This window comes from Phlebotomus argentipes, unplaced genomic scaffold (genome assembly GCF_947086385.1).
Source record: "Phlebotomus argentipes unplaced genomic scaffold, Phlebotomus argentipes genome assembly scaffold_4, whole genome shotgun sequence".
Classification (NCBI taxonomy): domain Eukaryota; kingdom Metazoa; phylum Arthropoda; class Insecta; order Diptera; family Psychodidae; genus Phlebotomus; species Phlebotomus argentipes.
The window spans coordinates 6,160,914-6,186,046 of NW_026776174.1; the positions used below are offsets into that span (position 1 = coordinate 6,160,914).

Here is a 25,133-nt window from a genome sequence, read left to right on the forward strand (position 1 = left end):
AAGGCGCAGAAGTTGTCCACGCAGTCCCAAACCTACTCATCATCCCACAGAAATAGCAGATTTTTTCCTTATTGCGCGCATCCCACAAATTAATACACACGAGACGTCTGAATATTCTCAATGAATCTCGGCGCTTTACTACAAGAGCGAAACGCTGATGACTCTGCGACGCTAAAAATACGCCAGAGCTCACCAGCGATCGTGGGAAAGGAGAAAATTTCGGAAAATCTTTGCAGTCGAACTCATACACTTCGAACGGACGGTCAGTGAAGTTATCAGTCTCTCAGATCTTTGAGAAGATCACTTGCAGTGGTAGATTTTCACACCTTTCTTTTCTCTCATTGATTCTGCAATAGAGATTTCTTGCCAAAGGCGGAGGAACAAGGAATACAGTTGAAAATGGTTTATGAGAGTGATTTCTACACCACACGTCGGCCCTACGGTCGATCAACCGTCTCGTCGTACACAGTTACGGTAAGCAGACCTCCTGAATTCTCGTCATATCCACCAAAGACCCTCGAGTTACTGGTGAAAAATCCCTCTTGACCCTCTTTCTTGTTCTCGTGTTTTCTGTGTTTCTCAATCTACTCACACAACTCATAACTTTTCTGCGCCGTTTTAGTTTTAAGACCCACTGAAGAAAATCTCTTCGAATTTCTCATCAAAAAGGGTGCACTTAAAGAAGAGCTTTAAGAAAATCTCTGAAATCCCTTCTATCAACTTGAGGAATTGAAACACACTTCATATAGCAAAACTTCCTACAAATTCCTTTAACATGGAAAAAGGAAATAAAGGATGTGAAGCGTTTGCAAAAGAATGCCCGACAAATTAAACGCTCAAAAAAACTACACTTTTCTACCAACTTTTTCTCTACTTTATGACTTTTATTTTAACAATTGTGAGGAAATTTGCTGACTTTCTTTTTCCTCTTTCTCTCTCCTTTCAAGTCTTCGTGTGTGTAAAGTAGTTTGAAAGGAGGTATTTTTCTCAGTGGAAACTTCTTGATAAGTAGAAGAATAAAATTCCCAGCAGGAAAATACCTTCCAAACTAGATCATTTCTTTTCTCCAAGAATACAACCTTTCTCTCTATCTATTCTGCAACACACTTTAAATCTAAACAATTCTCCTAATAAGTGTATTAATTTTCTTTCTTTTTCACAATCCATATTTTTTATCTTTTTGTTGTCTGTTCTAACCGATTTTTTTTGTGGAAGGTAAGATAAAGTGTTAAACTTCTTCGCCGTGAAGAATTTAGAGAAAAAATCCTTGGCACAACTCTTTGTTTTTTGATGATGCAACGATTATGTGGAGAAGGGCTTTTCAGCATGTAGAAAAAAAGGTCATCTCTCGAGTGTGTAAAGATTGAAATTGGATTTCTACCACAAGGCTTCTTCGTGACGCAAAATGCTTGGCATAATAGATGATGATGTCTTTGAGGAGGATGTTGGGCTCTCTGAAGTCATCAAAATGTTTTTAGACGGTGTTCAACTCTCTCTCGACTCTCCTCAACACACATGATTTCGCGCTTTGGCTGTGAAAGTTTCCAAATTTATAAATAGAATCGCGTATTATCGCACATTTTTCGACCAAAAACACATGAAAACGCTACGAACATCCTCGAGCATCACTTCGTCTTTGATAATTTTAGTCTCAGCTATAGAATTACATTCGTCAAAATCCAGTAATCAGCGTTTCCAAATCTGGCTCTTGCACAAATGTGTGAGAATCGCAGGTTCAATTGAAAAATTCACCGTGTTTTGGATCCCAAATGTCTCGTCATTTAATGCAAAGAGAGTAGAATTGTATAGAACACAAGATAAACGACTAACACAATGCTTTCTCATGTCTCTCACCACTGCTGCAACTTTTTCCGCACATTTGCAAGGACGTTGATGAATCCCACACTGCACAGAAATCATCAATCACATTCACTTTTCACCCTGCAGAAGAGCACCAAAATTGCATTTCCCATTCAGCACACCCGCAAAGAGAAAAGTGTTGGGAATCTCTTAAGTCTCAAATGGAAATTTATAATGTTGTTTACACAAGCATGCACTCAAGAATAATTCAGCAATCATCATTTATTTGCCATTCGAAATTATGGCAATTTATGTGATTTCCATCTCTCTTGATTATTTATTTTCTCTCGAAGAATTCAGGAGAGAAAATGAGTATTTCACAAGGTTAAAGTGGCCTCCAGACTAGAAATGGACCAGCCATAAAACACTCCTTAAGATGTTTACAGTTGCTTGCAAATAGTCTCAATGAGTCAACAGAAATAGCAAAGGATTTAATTAAACATTTCTGGCATTCCGGAAGGCTTGCAAATGATTTAATTTGACTTGAGAAGAGTATTAATTAACTCTCGAAAATGCAACGATCAATCTTCTATTATAACCACAATTCTTGATTGATTTTGAAGATCTTTTCCACCTTTTTATGATTCTCATAAACTTCTTCATGGACGCTGAGATTAAATTATTAACACTGGTTGATAGTCAAATCTTCGCTTGTTCTTCATGAATCAGCTGCCAAGAAGTTATGCTAACGCCAAAAAAGGATATCATTAGTCATCATTTTAAAACTATTTTCAAAGCAACTATTCATGAGTGAAGTCTGTTCAAGAAACTCCGTCATTTTGAGAGAAGCTTTCAGAGAGATCACTCTAGCCTAGAGCACTCATCTAGAGAAACTCGAGAGATTCCCAAGCGCGCTCTGCAAATAAAACCGCCACTCACTGACTCACACTGTAAAAAGCGTAGACGAGAAGAATGTTGTGCTGTGGCTTTCTCACCCACTTTGGAGTAAAGGCAAAGTAGATCAGAGAAGGAGATCGAATGGTGTCTCAAGATTGGCTTTTGTTGTTGGGTTGTTGTTATTCCAGAGAAATGAGGTGCCCTGGGAGAAGGTACCCTTTGTGCCGCGTCCCAGTCTCATTGCTGATCCCGTGACGGCATTTGGCAAGACGAAGCCGCGCCGCGAGGAGCGCAAGAGCATTCTGGACCCAATCAATCGGGCGGCGATCAAGCCAAAAGAGTCCCTGCTGCGCCCCTTGCAGCCCTACATCTCGGCGCGCGACAGGACACGCGAGAGTGTCTTCAGGGAGATGAAGCGCCAAGAGGGCCTGCGCGACGCTGGCGGCTCCCTAGCCGCCATCACTGACCCTCACTCCATGGACAGCGTCCTGCCACGCCTCCATAGAACCACCGACGCAAAGACCGTCCACAGAAAGGTCTTCTTCGTCTCGCCCCAATACTGAACACTGCGAACGAACGACTAGACAGAGAGGATGAAGAGATCCCATTTCCACATAGAAGACACTCATGATGTGACACAGCTGAATCTTCCAATAAAACTCATGAAAAGTCAACCACTCTTTCTTCTAGCAACTTCTACCGACTGTACATAGAGTGATCATGATCTATTTTATGTGATCTGTTCTAACATCTCTTCAAATCTATTATCTTACCATCATTCCTAACACACCATTCTTCACCTCATTGAGCCTAACCAACTCATCAACTTGCCAACTTTAACAAAGACAAAAAAACAACTCACAAGACCACAAAGCCGAAAAGCGTTTGATATCGAGGGCAGATCGCGATGGAAAATGTTTCAATTTCTTCAAGTTATCTCTCACCCCAAAAAAAGTCTTATGTTCTTGTGTGAGCTAGAGTGAGATGAATCCTGAGATTATTTCATGCTGATCATACTTTCGCAGACGCCACGTTATTACACGGTTACCGATGAACCATCTCGTCCGCGTCGTGCCGAAGAGCAATACTCCTATTCATACAGCTCCACCAATAAGTCCAGCTCAAACTCGAACGATCCCTACTCGAGACCATCGAGCTCGTCCTATTCCTCGCACGTTGAGAAGTCGTCTCGCTCCGGACCCGGTGGCTACAATTACTCCACCGAGCGCACGTCCACCACTGGCTCCGGGCCGGGTGGTTACAGCTACAGTTCCACCACTTCCGGACGCCTGCCCTACGGCACCAACTACCGCCACTACTCCTACCGCGTGTAGACCATGATTACCACTGACCTAGCCATGCACGCTTCAATCATTGGATCAATATCACTATGAGAACACATTCAAAATTCCCTAACGCTTCGAACGCCACTAATTTAACAGAAAATTTTTCTACAAGCACACCAGATATTATTGTATATTGATGTGTTGATGGACATGTGAGGTAATAAAGAGTTTATTTTGTTTTCCGAACACTTCAGTGACTCGTTTCATCTGTGATCCCCAATTTCCTGTGGAAACCCAACAAGAAAATTGAGAGTTGAAAAGTTATTTCTGCACCCCAAAAAACCTTCTCACGTGTGAGAAATCAGTGCCAAGGATTTTCTCTCTTAGCCAAGGTTACCTAGCACAACTGATAGATTGGCAAATGAGACAAAGTGCCGAATCTAACAAATTACAGATCACAGTGCTCACGTCAGAGTCTGAACCTATATTGTAACAGCAAATACGTTAATAGTTAATATCTGATCTGAGCACTTTGTCATCTTGCATTCAGTTCATGTCTGGCCTTTGTGACAATTTCTCTCAACGTCTTTCTTTCAGACTCCCGTGAGGATCCTGCCGAAAACAAGGGTATTGCACGCAAGGAGCATTTTTTGAATTTTACACAAAATCTTTGGCCCAATGTTCATTCCCAATGCATGAAATTTAATGGACATCCTCAATGTTTTCTGTGTTAATTCTCCATTTCTCAATATCAGTTGCACTTCAGCGAATCTATTTTGGGAATAGAGTGATAAGCCGTCAGAAATACTCCATCAATTGAATGATTCATATTTGTATGGCCTAATGAATGAGATTTGAAAAAAACACACCAAATCACTAAAGTGCTCTTGAGAATTTGCCACAAATGATCATAAATTAGTAATTTAGCACCCTGTCAATTTTCAAGTACTCCATGGCGTTTGCGACAAAGATCACACAGCGCTTAAAATTTATGCATTTCACCAAAGTGATCCACTAAGATAAAATGCAATAAATCGTCTCAGAGCTTTAGCGAAAATATCCGTGGAATGTGCTTGCAAAGTGGGACATACTGAATTTATAAAAAGCATCCATCAATTCATGTTTTTTTTCTGTTTTATACCATCGTGAGAAAGTGAAAATGCAATCTTATGAGCACAACATTCTCAATAGAATGGCAATTATTTTTTTGGCACAAGCCTCTGAAACGTAAAAACCACAACTTCCCGCTGAAATGTTAAGAGATATTGCTCAAGATTTTGTGTAAGACAGCAAATACTGTGGGGTTGGGGCATATATTTGAATTCCGCGAAGTGATTGAGGAATTTTGGCTCAGTGCAAACAAATCCAGAAATAGCAATTCTCCAAATGAATCATATGTGCCAATTACGCGCGAAATAATTTGAATATCTGCCCTCGCGCCACCGCAACTTATGTATGTCGCATAAGATATCTAATGATGGACACTCCCTCAGGTGTACACATTCAGTTACTCAGTGCCCATTGTAACATCACCAGTTCGATTCCACACACTCCCCTATGTTGCTCACAAACGCCTTGTGCCGGGAACACGCGTCGTAACTAATCCAACACGAGTGTATCGTTCGTCTCCAGTGAGGGTGATCCGGTCGTCACCGGTGAGACTGACCTCACCTGTTCGCCCCCTAACATTTCCCGTTCGCCCATCCGTCATCCACAGAGAGCTGTACCGCATTGAAAACAAGGTCCGTTCGAGTCCCGGGTATCTGCCAACATCGAGTTACCTAAACTCTTCCTCGCACCTGGTAAGTGATCCCCACACAGAGCAAGGATCGAGCGCCAGCTAGAGCATCTCCCCTAGTGTGAACAGTGCCCGAAACCCATTTTCCCACACCTCTGTGCTTTGCTTCGCCCTTTTCCGTCTCTCGTCCGATTCTAAGAGTGTCTTCTCCCTGGTAGGACTTTGCCGATGAAGCCAGAGACATCCGCAATGCCACCACGGCCCTGCTCAAGACCTGCCACACTAAAGTGCCACGAGCAGCTAGCGTTCCTCCAGTGGTTTACTCCAGGTACAGATCATTCGTTTCCAGGAAAGATAGCGATGTTCAGTGACTTTTCAAGGGTTTAAATTGTATTAAATATGTTCTATGCTTCACGATAAGGCGGGGCATAAACATGGGCGTGGTTATTGAAAAATAGATCAAAGGAAGAGATAATTAGTATTCCGATGGATTCTATAAAATATCTAGAAAATGTATTCCACCGCTGAAATTAGGAAAATTAAGGAATTCGCCACATTTTTCACTTATTTTGCAACAAAGTCGCACGACACGCATATTTCTAAGCTTATTCATCAATTTGTACATGTAATAATTTTCCGCATAAAAACGTCTCCTCGGACGCAAAGGTTATAAAATATTTTGGGATCACTCTAAAAATATTCGCCATACTTCTCATCTCATCGAGACAGACAGCAACTTGTGAGATTCACCACTAAAATTAGAGGGGAAATTTTTGCGGAGTTATGACACCAAAAAATTTGCGCATTTAGGAAAATTTATAGTCGCACCCAAATTCTCAAAATGCCACTGGCGAATTCAAAGAGATCATCGACCGTTTTTCAGGATTCACTTCATGTTTAATCAGAGTGTAATGACATCTTCATCTTACAGGCTTGATCGTCTTCAATCACCAGCTCCGTACGATCGTGGATTTGATTCTTACATCCAGGATGTGTTGAATCCCGTGCGAAAAGTTGCTCGGGACATCAGATTCTTCTCAAATTATGCCGAACCAGCGCGCAAATTTGTTGGTGAGTCCTCTATTGAACCAAGTCCACTCTCGAAAGCCAGATCAGATTACTTCAGATACAGAAACGACCGATTGAAGCTTCTAATGGATAAATTCCACTGTACACAATTGGTTGATCACAATTCATTGCTTCCAATTTAATAACCGTCACTCAAAATCGCGCTTCAGCTGCTTTATCGGACTTCACTTAATCTTATTAAAAATCAATTACTGCGGGTTTTTGTCTGTGACGTCGACTTTTTCTTCAAATGATTTTTGTGGCTCCAACAGTTTTAATGTCCTAAACCGGATTTTTTCGATTAAAGCTTGAAGTGTTGCCGAAAGAGTGAAGATCTCTGTATATAATTCCATGTGCGCTTTATACCTTCTTTTACTTTGCTGAACAATTACCGAAGTATCGATGATTGGAAGGCACAAGGAGTAAGTCATTTAATACATTTACTAAACCATCCTTCTAAATTCACTAAAAACGAATCGATGATGGTTATTTTTGATATATAAAACCACCTGAAATGATTTTCCTAATACTATAAATTGGAGAGAGATTGATTAATAATACAAAAAAAGGAGTTCCGGGTGATAATTGTGGCATATTTAAAAAAAAAAAGAGAGAAGCTAAATAATAAAAGTAACTCCCAAGACTGACAATCTAGTGTCCAAAGTAACAGAATATCTCATTAACCCACGGAAGAAATGGCAATTAACACCCACAGAAATATACAAAATTGTAGCGAAATGAAATATTACAATAGTTGTTTGGTAAAAGGGTACAAGTTTAACGAAAGTTCCTTTGATTGTGTTTAAGGTAAGAGCCATTTGGCATCTATCCGCATAGTGGGAAATAAAGCCTACGCAAAGAGGAAACCACTTAAAGAAGATCTTTTCCCTAGTAAAGTCCAAAGTGATATAAAATTGCTCTCATACTATGCCAAGAACAAGCAAGTTCCAGCGAAAGATGACCAAGGTAAAAAAGAAAATGTTAAATAACGCCCTGCATGAACCATTTACCATTTATCTGTTCTTCCGGCATCGCAATTGATCACCATTTGTAATTTATTTTTTCTCTTTTTTTCCTTCAACAAAATATACAATTTTTTGCAAAATATGGTAAACCAAAAAATTGTTATACGATCAAAATGTGTGTGAAAATCATCCTTACAAAATGTGACACATGGTGTGTATGCAAATCGATATATAAAAAGTAAATATATGAAAGATTTATCTTTCTATAAATTTTCTATATATATATACATATATTTTGAAATAAATATGAAATAAAAGTGAGATTTTCGAAAGAACAAGTCTCTCTAAATGTGTTTCTTCTTCTCTGTTGCGCCCGTAAGCATTCAATCCCATGCTGAATCCCATGAGACCATCACGTAAATTTAACAAACCACCCACACTGGCCGAAGAAGACGAAAAGAAAGCTGGTGCTAAAGAAATTGATGACTTTACGTTGGAGCGTAAAAATAGAATGAGGTACATTGTGACGGAGTGATGAAGTTATTTTGCTTTTTGGACAAAACACTTGTTACTGAGCTTTAAGTGGATCAAAAACACCTCAGCGACATTTCACACTTTCTTGTGAATAAAACGGAACAAACATTGAGTTGATAACTTTTTCTCCACTGTTTCCTTACTTCACATTTTTCACGAATCGTTCATTTTTTTTACCTTTTTTGATTATTGGTTTTTGAATACCCTAAAAATACTACGATATTGTTCTTTTACTTCATTTATCTTATTTTATTTCATTTGTCCTAAAACCAGTAACAAAGCTTTGAACGTTGTAAATAGTAGATAATGCCCAATATTACCAAAGTGTTGGTAGATGGTAGAATGTGTTCCTTTTCCTTTCTTGTGATTTTACTCACTCTACAGAAACCATACAAACATTTTTTCCACTTCATTACCACAAACTAACTCTTGAAGCAAATCCTCTCAAAACACAGCAGGAAGCCACGGACGAACGTCTAAGGAAGTCAGCTTTTCAATTCTTCCACACTAAACACAAAACCGAATAAAAGTGTAAATAATAATGGGAATGTTGTAAATAAGAGTCCAAACGATGTATGTACAAAATAACAGTCTGTTCACCAAGTGAGGCTGAAGTTCTCAGCTAACGCGTCTCTCTCTCAATTCCACCCAACCCAATGTTTTAGGGCGAAATTGGAGGAAGACGCTCTTCTCGAGGAGGCCAAGGCGGCCGAGAAGAAGCGCCAAGCCGAGGAGGCGAAGCGTGCCGAAGAGGCCCGTCTAGCTGAGGAAGAGAGACGCGCCGAAGAGGAGCGCCAGGCTGAAGAGGCTCGCGTGGCAGAGGAAGCTCGTCTCGCTGAGGAGGCTAAGAAGGCCGAAAAGGCGCGCAAAGCTGAAGAGAAGCGAAAGGCCGAGGAGGCCAGGAGGGCTGAAGAGGAGAGACTCGCCGAAGAAGCCCGACTTGCCGAAGAAGCCCGACTTGCTGAGGAAGCTCGCCTCGCTGAAGAAGCGCGCCTGGCAGAGGAGGCTAAACTGGCCGAAGAAGCTCGTCTCGCCGAAGAGGCGCGTCTGGCCGAAGAGGCCCGCCTTGCCGAAGAAGCTAGGCTAGAGGAAGAGGCTAGACAAGCTGAGGAACTGCGAAAGCAGCGCGAAGAGGAAATTGCTCGTCTTGAAGAGCTGGAGAAGATCGCAGCTGAAGAACAGGAAGCCGAATTGGCCAGACAAGCCGCCGAATTGGCTGAACTTGCTCGCCAAGAGGCTGAACTCGATGCTCATCTGAATAATGGAGGTGAGTTTGACTAAATTGTCAGATAAATTTGTCCTCTGATGAACATTTCTCTTACCTGTACTTTCAAATTGCAGAAGAATCTGAGGAACCTGTGGTGGTCACGGAGGAGGAAGACAAGGCCTATGAGTCTACCGACGAGCCCCCCGAGGCCTCACCAGAGCCCGAAGTCCAGACAGTTGAGCCCCTGATTGAAGACAGTGGAGATGTCGACGATGTCTTCGGAGACAATCCTGATGACTAAGAAACCTACTCTATTTTTATACATATACAAAAATTAAGCATCAGTGTCAGAAGCATACTTTTCAAATTCTAAACAAACATTAAAAAAAAAAATTAATGCATTTCAGATTCCTATTTAAAAAAAATAAATTCGAAATTAAAATTGAGGTAAAGTCTTGAGAAATCAAGAATGAGACATTGAAAATGACCCTTCTAATAAGTACTTTAGATGACAGGTACATTATAAACATGTAAACGAAGCGCATTTTATATCATATGAAAATAATACAAAAGTCAATTGTAAATATTGCAAATCATTGCTATAATATACTTGTTAGATATTTTTCCTCTATTTTCCCCTCCCTTTTCATGTTGAACAAATAAATATTAATCGTTGTTTCTATCTTATATCATTGTGTACCAAAGCCGTTGCTTCAATTTCTTAGAGTTGTCCTTCCAATTATGTTTGTGGTGTAAAATCTCTACATCAATTAAATAAATGTACAAAAAAAAGAAACCAGAATGGAAGCAAAGAACATGAATAAACCCTAAACAGTGAAAGAAAATTCAACTTATTAACCAATTTGTTTTATTTACGCATCTCTGTCTCGCCTATCTAGTAAAAACTTACATCATTTCATTAATGAGGACACATGACAAAGAAAAATATTATTTTCTCACTTTTTGCTGGTGAGGAATTTCTTGATTTATTCATCAAATAATACTTTATGCTTAAAACAGCATCAACATAGCACTTTATCATCTTCTTTTCCCCCCCCAAAATAGTCTTCTTTATACACATCGCGTCTTATCAATCTGCCTCCAATTGACACACACACACAAAAACTGCCCTCTCTCAACTGTCTTTCAGTGTTTCGCAAAACAGCAAAAGGAAAAATCTATATTACTTCAAAGAAATATGTGACGCAAATTTACAAAAATGAAATCATATTTACAGCAGTACATACAAAAAAATCAGCAATACATGTTCACTGTCGGAAGCTACAGTAAAAGTTCAACAAATCGGATTGAAGTTTTCTCCATTCTTTCATTTACTATTCGAGAATATTATTTCTATAGTGTTTTTTTTCTTGAAATCTCTCTGAGAGTTTCAAAACTCTAACAATATATATAAATATATATATCGTATTGTGGAAACTACCTAATAATGCCTTAAAATATATTTTGTTGTTATTTTGGCTGCCAAAGAATGACTTCACTTTGATTTAAGCTACGCATTTCGCTCTAAAATGTTTCTTTCTAACTATTTTGCAGAATAAAATGTTGTCTTTTACGACCTTAATTTCTCTTCTTTCTTCCATCACTAAAAATGTTATCAAAAGTTTTTGTTTTCTTTTCTTCAATATTTCTCTTTGTTACATTCTTATCATCTTGCAATAACGCTTAGAATTTATCTCTATGTTTAAGTGTAAAATGTAATAAGCAATTTTTTCCACTGTAGCTGCATGTTATTCTTTTTATGAAAATGTTGGTCGCTTCATTTACTTCTCTGGAATAGTAATAGTTTATGCATAAATGTTTATTCAATAAATCTCTCTTAAGGTTTATCAATTTCTTCATTATCGTCTTTCTAAGAAAAACTGGCAAGCAAATTATGCTTATGGTGATTACCTTCCATTTCTGCTTTTTCACGGACTTTACTTCAATAAGTACAAAATAACGCATCAGTTTTTAATATTTGTTTGGTTTGTTCTTCACTAAATAGAAACGTTGTGTTATCTTCATGTCATATCAATGAATTTATCCTCTTATTCCACCTCTATAATCTTAATTCAATATGAATATTCAAGATAAGATATGTGTTTTACTCTCTAAAAGTGTATTTCTTTAAATTTTCGCCTTAAAATCTTCACTTTTTCCACTGGTAAGTTTCGCCCTAATATATTCATTGAATAAGTTTACACTTTCAATGCTCAATTTCATCTGTAATTTGGTGTGACGCCAATTTTGGGCGTGGAACACCTTCAATATTTTACACTCTTTTAAGTCACTATTTGTATTTACACTGTGAGTGGATGTAAAAGTAACTTTAAGTAAGTATTGAGCAAATAAATTTTTTGGGCACTGATTCAGCTAATGCGTAACATTTTATTATTTTATAGAGTTTTATATACCGAATAAGCCATGCCCCTTCGAAAGCCCCACCCTTTAATGAAACTCACTCAGCAAATAAAACTCTATCAGTTCGCAGCTGAATTGAATCATATCCATAATTTCTCCTGATTAAAATTTGTTCTATGTCTTTTCACTCAATTTCGCAAGTTATTGTAAAATTTGATATGTTGGAATAAATGAAATAATCATGGAGTCTTTATCGTTCTAAAGCTTAAAATAAAATAGATAAAATACAAAATTGTTCACTTCGGCAAAATCTCATCAATCTCTCTTGTCGTCTTGTTGGGTCAAATTAAAATTTTTGTTAAATCCACTCTCCTTCCGCACACATTTTCATTTCTTCTCAATCCTCCGTGAACGGATGTTCCGAAGTATCACTAATATTTCTTCGTTTATTCTCTAGTATTTTGGTTGCTTGCTCGAGTGTTTCCATGTAGAAAATATTCGGCTCCACAATCGAGTACTTCTTCTCGTCGAAGCCAAATGTTAATCCCAGTACAATATTGAAGGCGGACGCATCGTAGCTGTGGCATCCCGAATACCGATACTGTGGCTTCTTATTGAATTTACAACCGCCAGATTGGGCACCTGAAAGCATTATGGGAGTCATGAGATTTTTCACTCACTTCAAAGAGCACATCTTCGAATTTGACTGAAAGAACGCCACTCACATGTAGATAACAGCCCATGTTGAAGCAACATTCACACTAATTGCCCTCTAATTCCGGGTTAGAGCCAAGCATTGCTATTTACATTACATATATCGTGCAGAATGTTTCAGTGCTAACATCAACTCAAACAACTCTAGCGAAACTCGCACACAAGAGACAGTGGAGCAAAATATTAACATAATTTTTAATTGCACACCAAATAAATATTTACAGCAACCATATGTTTACACTATATGGCATTCTTTTTCACTGCTTAAATAATTTAGAGAGTGAAAATGTTTCGAGACAAAGAGGAATTAGAGCATTTCCACTATATTCTCATCCTCAGACAATAAAATGTCTTGAATATTTCATTGACTAAACCCAAAAGACACTCGTGAGCGAAAGGAGAGAAAAAGTCAAATAAAAATTCAATGTGTGTGTGTTTGTATGAGTGTGTGGTGTGTGTGTGTGTGTGTGTATGGTGGAAAAGGCCAGGCCACATGTCACCAATCCTCTTTTATTGTCTTCCTTTCACCCTCTTTCTTTTTGATGGGAAAATAAGAAAAATACTCTATGCGGAAATTCACTCAGGACTTCTCTGAAAAACAAACGGCCAGGATGTGAAAGAAGCAAGTACTTTATGTAGAGGAGTGAAGGGCATAAGGTAATTAAAAAGTGTGGCATCATTTTTTTTCCAAATGACAGTAAAGGTAAGTCACAAACAAGAAGTGATTCTGTTGCATTTCAGAAGCAATTTCATATATTCAGACTTCGTGAAATCAAAAAGACAGCCCGAAGGAATGATAAAACACAAACTATCGTACTTGGAAGAATTAATAATTTTGCTCCACTCTCTCCTATGCAAAAAATGAACTCTGTGCAGCATAAAATCACTGCACAACAATTTTCTCTTTCATTAGCAATTTCACATTTGCCGTCTCGTCTCTCAGGGAAATTCAACTGAGCCAGAACTAATAGGCCAAATTGTGATTATTATCTTGCAGTTTAATGAATAATAATTTGTCGCGGTTTATGCGGGAATCGAGAAAGAGAGAGAGTGCTTGTCTTTGGGGAAACCCAATAATTCTGTGATGTATTGTGCAACAGACTGAAGTGGAGTGGAAGGAAATCCTTGGATATTTTATTACTCTAACTTTTACCCAACAACTCAATTTACAGCCGATAAGTCAATTCGCACGGCTCAAATTTCCCAGGAGAGTGAAAATGACATGATCAAATACGCTTCGCCCCACAATCAATTGCCACGGTAATAATACCATGTGATTTCCCACGAAAATGTCAATTGATGTAATATTTCTCAATATTAAATCACATCGAGAGGAAATTAGTCATGTATTCTGTCCTCTGAAATCCCCTTGAGAATAATATTGAAACTTTGACAAAGCGAGAGAAAGTCCACTTCCCACGAGATAATCAATAGAAAAGAAAAAATTTCAATTTCATATTTAATTTATTTTTGATTGACATATCAGCTGAATAAAAGGCACACAGAGTGGTAAAATGTCCATTCACACACACACAAAAAAGATGAGAGTCACAAATATCCCAATTATTATACTTTTTCGTCTATCGAGAGCACAACTGAAGAATAAATAAAATTTTCAATAAACTTTTCTTCTACTCTTTTCCCCACACAAATTCACATCGTGTTGTTGCAATACACAGAATGAATTGAAAGTAAATTTTATATGGGGCAATTTTCTGCCATTGAAGAATAATATATTCCTCCCCATCATGACATGGTGGATTTATTTGCCATCACTCCAACATCATCAAGTCGTGAAATTTTCAAACAATTTCTTATTTGACTGCCCTCGAGAGAGTCGTTGACGCATTGCGTTCCTTATCCCATAACTGCATAACACACACAAAACACAACTTGTTGACGAGAAGACATTTTCTTTGTGGAGTTGATCTCGAGGAATTTGTTTGTGTCTCTCCCACATAGTCTCACAAGTGACTAATCCAGCGGATAATAATTAACATGGCCTAATTAAATCAAATACACTTGGGAGTAGTTTTAAGATCTCGTTCGCGTGGCAAGAAAAAAGGGGACTTTTCCAATTGTGCGCAGAAATCTTAATTACTTAATACTCCTCGTCATTTACACATAAAAATTATCTTTTTCTCCCGCATCTCTAAGTCGTCTTTTTACCAACATATCATAGCCTTTGTCAACACTCGTGCATTCGAGTCGAATATGCTCTATAGAATTCCACCAAAACTTCACTCCTCAAAATGTGACAATCTTTGGTCTCTCTCAGTTCGTCTGTCTTAATGTATAAATTAATATGTTCATTGCGTCCGTTGGAGCATTTTTTGAATAATACATCGCAACACAGACGCAAGATCATCCAAAGGTCACTCAATCGAGCATTCAACTTAGTCACTTGCCATGGCCCTAAACAGTAAAAAAAACCATCACCCATTTCTTCGGTGACTCGTGGGAGCCCAAAATTAGTGGTACAATTACGTTATATAATTACTTTCCGTTCCTCAATGCGACACAATTCATTGAACCACAACTACATTAATGAATGATAGACTAGGTGTAATGATAAGACAATCCCCTCATTGTCTCTATTGTCTGATATGACACTTTATTCCCTCCTGCGAGTTGGAAATTGCTATATGATTCCACCTCCAATTGGATTACAAATGTTTGTTATTTTAATTTCACCTTCGATAAATCTCCCCAACATGACCCACGATATCTCAGTGGAAATTGTGCATCATCGTTCTCATTCCCTCGAGATTTTTCCACTTCTCTCTCCTCACCGCGTGTGTATTGTGGAAACATGTGTGAGGAGAAAAACAGAAAAGCTCTCCCAAAGTCGTCACATGCAATTCAATATTACACGAAACAATTTTCCCATTATATGAGAATTTTTTTTTCTTACTTAACCCAATGCGATATACCAGAAATCAATACAACATTTGAGGTTTTTTAGTTCAACACACCTAACTCACACTCTCATACCCACCCGCCTTGGCCCCGCAGAGACACATTACATTTTCATCGCGTTGAACGAAGAAAAAAGCCACAAGACCTTTCGACATGAATTTAAGACGTGCATAATAAATGTATCGAGCGTTTCGTTAAAGGCCCTTCGCAAGAGCAAATCCGCCACACATCATGCATTATGTGCAACTTAAGCAATCGCCTATTTGTAAAATCACAAACACGACATCAATTGCTCAGTTTTTTTCCCTTCTGATAATGTTAGAAGAAAGAAATGCCATAAGTTGTAATGGAAAACATACAGAGTATGACTTTAAATTTATTACAAAAGCACATAAATAATCTCTCTGGCGATAATTTAAACACAAACTCTCAGCACATGAGACGTTTAATGCAAAAATAGGCGTTTGCTTTTGTGAATTCTCTCTCCTGGCATGTGTTTGTTCACTCAAAATTATCAAATATTTGCTCCTCATATTAGCTCTTCTCTCCCTCTCTCTCTTGCTCTCTCTCGCTCTCTCTCTTTCTCGAGTGAATCACCCAACAGTGAATTTTACTAAAAACTTCAACAATTCGACCACAGACTGATAAATATACTAGATAAGAGTAATGCACAATCAAATCCAAAAGCTGATAAGCTGATGTACAAAAATTATGTTCTGATAGAATCTTTGCACATTGATTACCTTTCAAGCTGAAGAGATGTCAAACCTACACACAAAAAGCACTTTTCCATGAGTATGTCAGTTGGAAAAGCCTCCTGTCTTTTCCGCATCAACTCTGGCCAGAAACTATTCTCAATGTGCAGAGATTATAGACATAATGTAACCTTCATGAATATAGTGCACGATACGCTTGATGGGGTTTTGGTTAATTAATCGAAAATTTCACATAAGCAAGAGTGGAAAATTGTTGTAACACTGCAGAGAGACTCACCAATTGGATGAATACATTCCGGTGTGAGAGTACACTTGATCCAGGGTAGAAGGATTCTCTCATTGACCAATTGCGTATCTATGAAGAACACCACGTCCATCTCCACCATGTGCAGAAACAGAAAACTGTCTTTGATCACTTGAAAGTATTCGAACATCTTCGGATGAGTGCGCGCCGACACGGCCTGTCGTGTCACCCAGCCGAGCACGCCACTCCCACTCACACTCACGATCCTCACGAGATCCTGCACATCGCGACTGCTGCCGCGCACGCGAACACCATTCTCGATGAACAGCACCGTGTGCGCCCGCGTGAGCGCGTCCTTAATCACGAGCGGCCGAAAGGCGTGCATCTCCTCGTCGTTGACGTAGGAGGGATACAATGTCAGGTCGTAGGGTATCACAGAACACTTTGAACTATTGCAGAATCCACTCACAGCACGTGAATCGTCTTCCGACAGGCCCAGATCGTAGATCATGAGCGGCTCGTTGGGTAGGCGCAGCGCCATGTTCTGTGCCAGCAGGATCACAGACGCCGCCTGGCCCTTGAGCGCATAAGTCACTATGGAGAAATTCGATTTGGTGCCATTATAGATCGTCTGCGTGAAACCAAGGAGGGCCAAGTATTTGGGATCGATGTCCAGCTTCTTCTCATCGGACACACGCAACTGCTCCTGTAATAAACACACAGAATTCCAATTCACTCCCTGTCGTCTTTTAATACCTGCTCTCTCATTCTCTATGCAAATCCATGCTATATTGACGTTTGAATATTGAAAATTCTGAGTCAGAGTTTCACTGCAAGCATTTCCCATTTCAGGCAATGTAGCGGCACACTATAAATTTGTACATGACCCAGTTCTAGCCAAAAAGGTACCTTTTGGCCAATTGAATGTCGCATAGAAAATGCTGAGTGCTCAACTAAAGTCTGCACTTTTCTCTCATACACAAACCCCTCAATTTTAATAATTTCCATCCAAATTTTCCCCATGTGAAAACTCCCTCCCATTCACTCTCCACTCATCGCACAGCGATAAAATGCTTAAATTTCAAGCCCATTCACCCTAATGGCCCCTGCCTTCCATAGGCATAAACAAATGCCTTCCATTGTGCGACAGCTTAAGAACTCTTTTGTAGCAATTTAAATACAATGGCGAGTTTTCTGACGAAGGTGTTAATTGGAGGTTGCACAAAAATATCGGGAGTTTTCCACCCGAAAAGGCAGTCATTCTAACGTCAGCAGATTCTGAAGCTCGTTAAGGCAAATAATGATGGCACAAAAACACACTAATTGGAAAAACACAGCATGATTTAATGGCCAACGTAATTTAAAGACACATTCGAAATTTTGCTACACGTGCTTTTCACTGCGACTCTGCGTATTAATTAACTTATCGAGAATTTTAAACTTTTATCCTACAACAGAAGCTTGCATGAAAACGCTAAAGACAAAACTTATCCTTCAGATATTCAGGAGCTGAAGATTTTGTTACAAATTGAATACATACATATTTCTTCAATTGCCTCTGTGCAAGTTGTAATCCTTTTTATTGTTTTGCATCACTTTTGCGGGGATTCATCATTTTTCTTCACTCTTCAACTCGCTCTTACATAAACAGAAACGCATTTGGCCAAATGTCTTAGATTTTTCCACATTCTTATCAATAAAACCTGTTGTAAAAAAGCTGTAGTATTTCTAGGAATTTGCTAGCAATTCTAAACAGCATTTTTATAGCTTCAATAATCATGCTTCTTGGCATAAAAATAAAACATATTCCCTGCCATTTCGTCTTTTGTAGAGCATTATAAATATAAATTGTTCCATGTAATTTATCTAGCCTCTATAAATTTCTGATTTTTGCACAAGCCAGCATTGGCAATTGCCATCGCGCGCGATAGATTGAATTTCTTCGTCGCAACTCCTCTTCAGACGAAGAGCCATTTATCAAAAAAGCCTGCCTGAATCTCTGCCAGAAAATTCGCTCTAATAGTGTGAATAGGCATTATTGAGATTTTTCACTTCAAGGTATCGTAAATTATTTTATAACGACCTTTGTGCCTATAAATACCACTCTTTGGTCTCCTCCAGATCAGATCTGGGCGCGCCTGGAGATCCCAGCACTCACCTTCAGCTCCCTGAACTGCGACTGTGTCCCATCGATGATGTCCTTGATGGACTGATTCTGCTGGCCCGTGGGCCCCAGAATGATCAGCACCAGGCTCGTGGCGATGACACAGCACAGGATGATCAGGAAATTCTTCGTCCTCATGATTCCCGGAGGCGCTGCAGCTCACATGAAAACCGTGCTCAATTTCCGTCCAGGGCAACTGAGGAAATCACTGCCAGAGAGACGACAATTAATTCTCCACACTCCGTCGCCTCATTGGCGCGCCCAATTGGGCTCAATATCGGGAAAATGATGTGAAACCGAGTGGGCAATTCAGCGTTTCTTGCGTGCCGCGCGAGTGGGAAAAGAAAGAAAAACAACCGCGACACCCAAACTCCAGGCAAGGCGCAAACGGACTGACGCTGCCGCGACTTGGCCACAGTCACGCCACCAGATAACCACGGAACTCGACTGCCGGATTCACAATCGCCCAGCAATCCTGACCATCACCTGACATTTCCCCAGAGCTAGGAATGCGTGATAGAAAATCGCGAAAAATTGCTGCAATCTCAACTTGATTCTCAAGCAAAACCAGCAAAACATCCAGAGTGTTGCACAAGCACGCACGCTGGCCAACTTTCCACCCCCGAAAATTACATTCAGCTCCGCGCTTTCACACACTTCCGCCCACCATTCGATGCACATACTCACAGATCTTCAGGTCATCTTGGTGGGCAGCACTAAACATGACTCTTCACGCTGAATTTTCACGGTGAAAAGGCGAGAAAAATTTTCTCTCGGACCCCCAAAAAAGCTTCTCCGCACGTCACTTGAACACTGCGAAGTTCGCTACACTTCAACTTCCCCACCCACGGATAATGCCACTGAATTCCGCTAGCTGGCGCTGCGATCGTCAAAACAACGTGGTGGAAGTGGGAGTTTGTGATTTTCCGAGCATATTTTTGCGTGGTTTTTACCAGCAGTAGTGACATGTCGAAAAAGCAAAAACAGTGCCAGGGCAGAGATACATTCCACAGGATGAATTATCTGCAGCAGGCCTCAAAATTGATGGCCGGCAGGAATGATTTTCTGTCGAGTTACTTTGGCACTCAATGCAAGGCGATTGGCAAGAAAAGTGTTCTTAAAATGTATGAATTTTCTAGTAAAAACTGACAAAGCGGTGCTAAGTCTTAATTCTTCGATTTCCAGGGAACCTGCTGTGAAGAGAAGCTTGTGCAAGAAATGCTCAATTTTTCTGAAACCAGGAGAAACAGCTGATATTGATGTGAAAGAGACTCCACAGAAGGTGTCAATAATCTCCTGCCGGAGATGTGGATTCCGGAAGCGCTACCACATCAACTCCAAATACTCCATGTGGCTGGATAATCCCGATTCAGTGGCTGAGGCATTGAATTTCGCCCCTGAAACCAATACGTGCCAGACAAAAGGTCAACAGTCGCCCACAGAGAATGGCAGAATCGTGCCACGCGAAAAGAATTTCCCGGAAAAATACCTGAAAAGGGGAGGAAATTGCATTGATCCAAGTGCAGTGATAAGATCTAATAACGAAGACACCGGTAAACAGGAAGCCAACAGTTGATGATGACACCAGATGCAAGCTCACGATCGAGTGAGGCAAGCAGACCTGTTTCTGGTGCAATTGCCAGCGAAATAGCGGTCGAGGATTTTCTCCCACCGACTGCACTGTCGCGCGATCAACTATAAAATCATGCCCACCCAATCGTGACATCGCAGTGCAACAAGTGAACATGTTTCTTGGACAAGTGATACCAGACTTTGAGGCTGAGAGCACTCAAGGGCCTCTCAAGTTCTACTCCTGGCTGGGAGACTCGTAAGTTCGTCTTGTGCATGTGAATTCTTCAGTGCATCTGCAGTGATTCTATGTGATATATCTATGCAGTTGGTGTGTCTTATTCTCACATCCGGCGGATTTCACTCCTGTGTGCACAACAGAACTGGGCAGAATTGCTGTTCACTATCCAGAATTCGCGAAGCGCAACTGCAAACTTCTCGCTCATTCGGTGGACGATTTGGGCAAGCACGTGGACTGGGTGAATGACATCAAGAGCTACTGCCTGGACATTCCTGGGGATTTTCCTTATCCCATCCTGGCGGATCCTGAGCGCACTTTGGCAGTACAATTTGGCATGATTGACGCCGAACAGCGCAATGATCCAGAAATGGCTCAAACCGTGCGGGCTCTTTTCATAATCAGGTGAGAAATTGACATGCGGGACAAACGATCCGGTGGTCGTTGGGCTATGACATATTCGTGAATGTTCATTGACTTGTCACAGTGTCTATGAAATTCGTGTGAGGACTTACACGGTTTTTCACACGTCAGCGGAAATAAAAAAAAAACCCTCAAAAAATACGTTAAAAAAATTTATTTAAAATATTTATTCAAAAAATACACTTTTTTTCAATTTACGTACCTTTTTCTGCAATATTTTCAACTTTTCTGGATCCACTTATGCTTCCTTCTAGCTCAAACACCAAATGTAAAATGGCAACATGTGAGGCTTCGCCGTTTTTCCATAGAAAACATCATATGAAATTTCGTGTGAAACCTCATATGAATTGCATATAAGGTTTTCATACGTATTTTATATGAAAACGTGTGAACTCTAATAAATTAGCATATTTCATGCTTTACGTACTGCAATAGTTGACCTTCTATGCAATCAGAATAATGATAAGAAGCTTCATTCAATAGAAAACATCAGGATAAATCATCTGAACAGCTCAAAGCAAATATTTGCTTGGATTCACTCTGAATAATACGCCTAAATTTAAAGCAATGAATACTTCTCCCCGCTGAATGCGTATTGAGTGCAAAAATAACTCTATTGAAATATTTATTTTATCTCAATACTTCTTTACCTTTGCTGCGCACTTTATGGATAATTCTTGTTTACCTAATATAACATTTAAGTACTTGCTGAATTGCGTCTTTAACAGAGATTGATGTGCGTGTAGAAAACATATCTAAAGATGGCAATTTTTGACCATAAACTTGTTTTGATGCTCTTTTTGTCACTCTCTGCATGTTGCATCATTAAAATTGCGTGAAAGCTTTCTCGACCTGTATTTGGCTCTTTCACATTTTTGCTAATTAATCGACTGATATTCATCAATGAGTGGAAAATTTCACGACTTCTTCTCTCTCCAACAGCCCGGACAAGAGATTGCGCCTCTCAATGACCTATCCAGCGTCAACGGGCCGCAATGTCGAGTGAGTTTTGCATAAGAATTGCTGCTATGCAAATTTAGTGGCCCTGAATTTGTCAGAGAAATTAACTCGCTGATGTCTTTTACAGTGAAATTCTCCGCTGTATCGATTCGCTCCAGCTCGTTGATAAGCTCAAAGTGATCGCAACTCCGGCTAATTGGACGGTACATAAAGATTGTAGATAGATTTACTCACAAATTATTATATTGCTTGGTTTTTGTTTCTCCCTTAAAGCCCGGTGAAAAAGTCATGATCCTCCCGGAGGTCACGGATGAAATTGCTGAGAAGTTGTTCCCGAAGGGCGTCGACAGAGTCTCAATGCCGTCCGGCATAAACTACGTCCGCACGACGACAAAATATTAGAATAAATCTCGCCTTGAGAGCAAAATGATGAGTGTTCTTGAGGAAGCTTTAGAATCGCTGGATATTCTGAAGATCCTCGAACTTCTTGAGATGTCTCAGATTGTCCCACCAAGTCCTCAGCCTATGATTTAGAATGAGGTTGAACCAGGGCGTCAAGGGGGCGTCCAGAGACTCGATTTCCCTGAAAGAAGCAGCGCTTATTTGAAAAATCTTCTCAGAAAGATGTTCACAAATTTCACCTGTCGAGATTCTCTCTTCGGATGTAGCGAATTTCGCTTACTTCCGACGGATTTGGCTTCAGATCCACGTCCTTCTGCAGGAACAGGATGTAGTCAATCTCATGCTCTCCCCACACGCCGTCTCCCACGTCCTCGTAGTGAATCCTCGTGATATAGTGAAAGTTCTCTGGTCTCGTCTGATTAGTTGGGATGCCAAGTTCGTAGTTCAATCGTCGCTGCGCCGCCCTCCGGATTCCCAGGGCGTTCAGCTCATCTCGCTCCGCGTCGATATCGAACAGGGGGTGCGAGCAGCAGGCATTCGTGTAGGTGTCCGGGAAGGTGATCTGCAAGAGAATAGGGTGAAAGTCAGATGCGTGGCGCGCATGAAAAAGAAAGTTTACACGCACTTTGTGCGGAGACCGTCGCTGAATCAGCATCTCTCCCTTGCTATTGAACAGGAACACGCTGAATGCTCTATGAAGCTTTACGCGTCCCTCGGGACTCACGCGATGACAGTCCTTCTTGCTGGCCAGGCCAAGAGGACGATCGTTCACATCCACCAGGATGCAATTCTCACGCAAAGCCACTTCCTGCAGATGCCTCGCCTTGGCTGCCTCAGTTTGGACACTGTAGGCACGGGCAGCTGTGGCCAGATTCACGAGAGCACGCCTGATCATTTCGCCACTTGCCACAGATCTTCACTGAGCGATGTTCCAAGCAAAACACAGCTCATCTCTAACCTTCGAACGACAGTTCCCGACTGAACAGTCCCACTTCCACAAGTACCATGTAAATATAGTGATCGGAGTCAAACAGTCGGGTTCGAATTCGAACAAGCACAATCGTGATTGTTTTGCCCGCAAAATTGCCTTTTCCCGTGCTTTTCTTCTGAAAAACCCGTGAAAATGTTCAAATTCGGGTTTGGAACGCCATCCACAACCCAGCCCGCGGCGTCTGGAACACAAACCTTCGGCGCACCGTAAGCCAGACTGATGGAAAACCACAGAATGCCTTGTGCTTGCTTTATAACCTCACTCTGGTGTCTCTTTCAGCACACCCGCGCCTTCTTTCAGCGGTTTTGGGGCGACTCCGGCCGCTAATCCTGCACCCACACCTGGCTTAGCATTTGGCTCAACTCCCACCACGACTTCCGCTGGATTTGGTCTGGGAGCAACGGCTCAGCCTTCATGTGAGTATATCTGCATGTGTCCTTGTTTACCTTTCTCACTGACTTCCGATTGTTAAATTTGCAGTTGGATTTGGAAACACCCAGACAACTGCAGCTCTTCCTACCTTTGGAACTCCAGCGTCTGGTGTAGCCCCACTGGGAGGCTTCTCTGGCCTAGCAGCAAATGCAGCGAAGCCTGCGACGACCACTTTTGGGATGTCACAGCCTTTTGGAGCTGCTGCAACGACATCCGCACCCACGCTGTCCTTTAACACTCCGAGTACGTCGACAGGGCTGAATTTTGGTGCTCCTGCGGCAGCAACCAGTGCTCCTCTGTTCAATTTCAATACAACAGCCACTCAGGCTCCTATCGGAGGAATTTTGGGCGCCAAGACGTCAGCGCCTTCCTTCAGTTTTCCCACACAATCCACAGGGGGCATTTTCGGGGGAGTGCCGACAGCCACAACGGCCACTTCCACGCAGTCTGTTGGCCTTGGCGGGGTAGACATTGCCACCCAGCCGAAGACGAATGAAGGAACAGACGCCGCGAAGATCAAGGAAGCGCAGTTGCCACAGGAAATCGTGGTGACTGTGAAAGGCCTGGAGGATCACATCAAAGAGCAGCGAAAGAGCTCAGACATTGCGCGGAACTTTGATCAGAAGCTGAAGAAGGTGGAGAACGAGACTGAGGCCATTCGACGGACGCTGTCAGAGATCAGCAACAATGTGGCCAAGAACTACTCTGCCATAAAGCAGCTAAAGGCGGACACGAACGAGGCGATCCAAAACGCCGAGATGGCGCAGCGCACGCACGAGACACCGAGTGGGCTGCAGTTTGAGAATACGGCGCCGCTGAAATACTTTCTGGATGCCATTCAGAAGTACGAGAACGAGATGATTGTGTTCAGGAATCAGGTGGCGCTCACGGAGAAGCATATGTACTCCCTGATGACGCCACAAACCTCCACGGCGGATGATCTCAAGCGAGGGCTGCATCAAATCCATGAGAGCTTTATCGCCCTCGCGGGGCGTCTGTACGAAATCCACCAGAAAGTGGAAGTGCAGAAGGAGCAGTACTTGAACATGAGGAAGTTCTGTCTGAAAGACTTTACAGATGTCTTCGAGGAGGCGGAGAAGCGAGAAGATCCTCGAGAGTTGTCCAAGATTTCCAAAGGACCCACGCCTTTCTCCACGCTGACTAGTATAAATCTCGGGCAAACTGGTGCGCCCACTTCAGCCCCAAACACTCAAGCCGGAGGCTCCTTTGGGGGACTTTTTGGCAACTCTAGCATGCCTGGAAACAACTCTTCTCTTTTCGGAATGGGATCTGGCGGCCTGTTCTCCGGAGGCAATGACAACAGCTTCAATCTGCAGAAGCCACCACTGGGGAACAAGAGGAACAAACCATGATTTTATAGATATTTCTGAAATTTTCCATACAAAATTATTTTTCTTTCCATATCAGAGTGTTCAAATTGGAGTTTTCGGAAGCGCGAAAGCTCCTTGAGAATGATTTCCGAAAGTCATGTGACTTTTCGAACA

At 41.1% G+C, this 25,133-nt stretch overlaps 6 protein-coding genes across 6 annotated transcripts; 4 read left to right on the forward strand and 2 right to left on the reverse strand.

Annotated features, from left to right (window-relative positions):
• Window positions 1-133: 133 nt before the first annotated feature.
• On the forward strand, window positions 134-10,291 carry LOC132258045 (uncharacterized protein CG45076). Its single transcript, XM_059755148.1, has 12 exons — window positions 134-262; window positions 357-474; window positions 2,886-3,257; window positions 3,723-4,025; window positions 4,581-4,610; window positions 5,477-5,785; window positions 5,940-6,049; window positions 6,653-6,792; window positions 7,597-7,755; window positions 8,204-8,270; window positions 8,954-9,555; window positions 9,630-10,291. Exons 2-12 carry the CDS (start codon window positions 400-402, stop codon window positions 9,794-9,796), a joined length of 2,334 nt encoding a protein of 777 aa, XP_059611131.1. The 5' UTR covers window positions 134-262; window positions 357-399; the 3' UTR covers window positions 9,797-10,291.
• A 180-nt stretch (window positions 10,292-10,471) lies between these two features.
• On the reverse strand, window positions 10,472-19,422 carry LOC132257898 (uncharacterized). Its single transcript, XM_059754954.1, has 4 exons — window positions 19,301-19,422; window positions 18,608-18,821; window positions 16,483-17,155; window positions 10,472-12,498 (listed from the first exon to the last, which is right to left on the reverse strand). The coding sequence occupies exons 2-4, from the start codon at window positions 18,749-18,751 to the stop codon at window positions 12,254-12,256; spliced, it is 1,062 nt and encodes a 353-aa protein (XP_059610937.1). The 5' UTR covers window positions 18,752-18,821; window positions 19,301-19,422; the 3' UTR covers window positions 10,472-12,253.
• A 60-nt stretch (window positions 19,423-19,482) lies between these two features.
• LOC132257901 (uncharacterized) lies at window positions 19,483-20,200 on the forward strand. Its single transcript, XM_059754957.1, has 2 exons — window positions 19,483-19,737; window positions 19,799-20,200. The coding sequence occupies exons 1-2, from the start codon at window positions 19,580-19,582 to the stop codon at window positions 20,187-20,189; spliced, it is 549 nt and encodes a 182-aa protein (XP_059610940.1). The 5' UTR covers window positions 19,483-19,579; the 3' UTR covers window positions 20,190-20,200.
• A 48-nt stretch (window positions 20,201-20,248) lies between these two features.
• Window positions 20,249-22,205, forward strand: LOC132257900 (peroxiredoxin-6-like). The gene is made up of 5 exons (XM_059754956.1): window positions 20,249-20,441; window positions 20,511-20,825; window positions 21,786-21,845; window positions 21,931-22,006; window positions 22,077-22,205. The coding sequence occupies exons 1-5, from the start codon at window positions 20,359-20,361 to the stop codon at window positions 22,203-22,205; spliced, it is 663 nt and encodes a 220-aa protein (XP_059610939.1). The 5' UTR covers window positions 20,249-20,358.
• Window positions 22,206-22,253: 48 nt separating this feature from the next.
• On the reverse strand, window positions 22,254-23,183 carry LOC132257899 (isopentenyl-diphosphate Delta-isomerase 1). The gene is made up of 3 exons (XM_059754955.1): window positions 22,831-23,183; window positions 22,445-22,767; window positions 22,254-22,386 (listed from the first exon to the last, which is right to left on the reverse strand). Exons 1-3 carry the CDS (start codon window positions 23,098-23,100, stop codon window positions 22,254-22,256), a joined length of 726 nt encoding a protein of 241 aa, XP_059610938.1. The 5' UTR covers window positions 23,101-23,183.
• A 63-nt stretch (window positions 23,184-23,246) lies between these two features.
• Window positions 23,247-25,014, forward strand: LOC132257896 (nuclear pore complex protein Nup58). The gene is made up of 3 exons (XM_059754950.1): window positions 23,247-23,402; window positions 23,476-23,612; window positions 23,677-25,014. Exons 1-3 carry the CDS (start codon window positions 23,329-23,331, stop codon window positions 24,999-25,001), a joined length of 1,536 nt encoding a protein of 511 aa, XP_059610933.1. The 5' UTR covers window positions 23,247-23,328; the 3' UTR covers window positions 25,002-25,014.
• The last annotated feature ends 119 nt before the right edge of the window (window positions 25,015-25,133 follow it).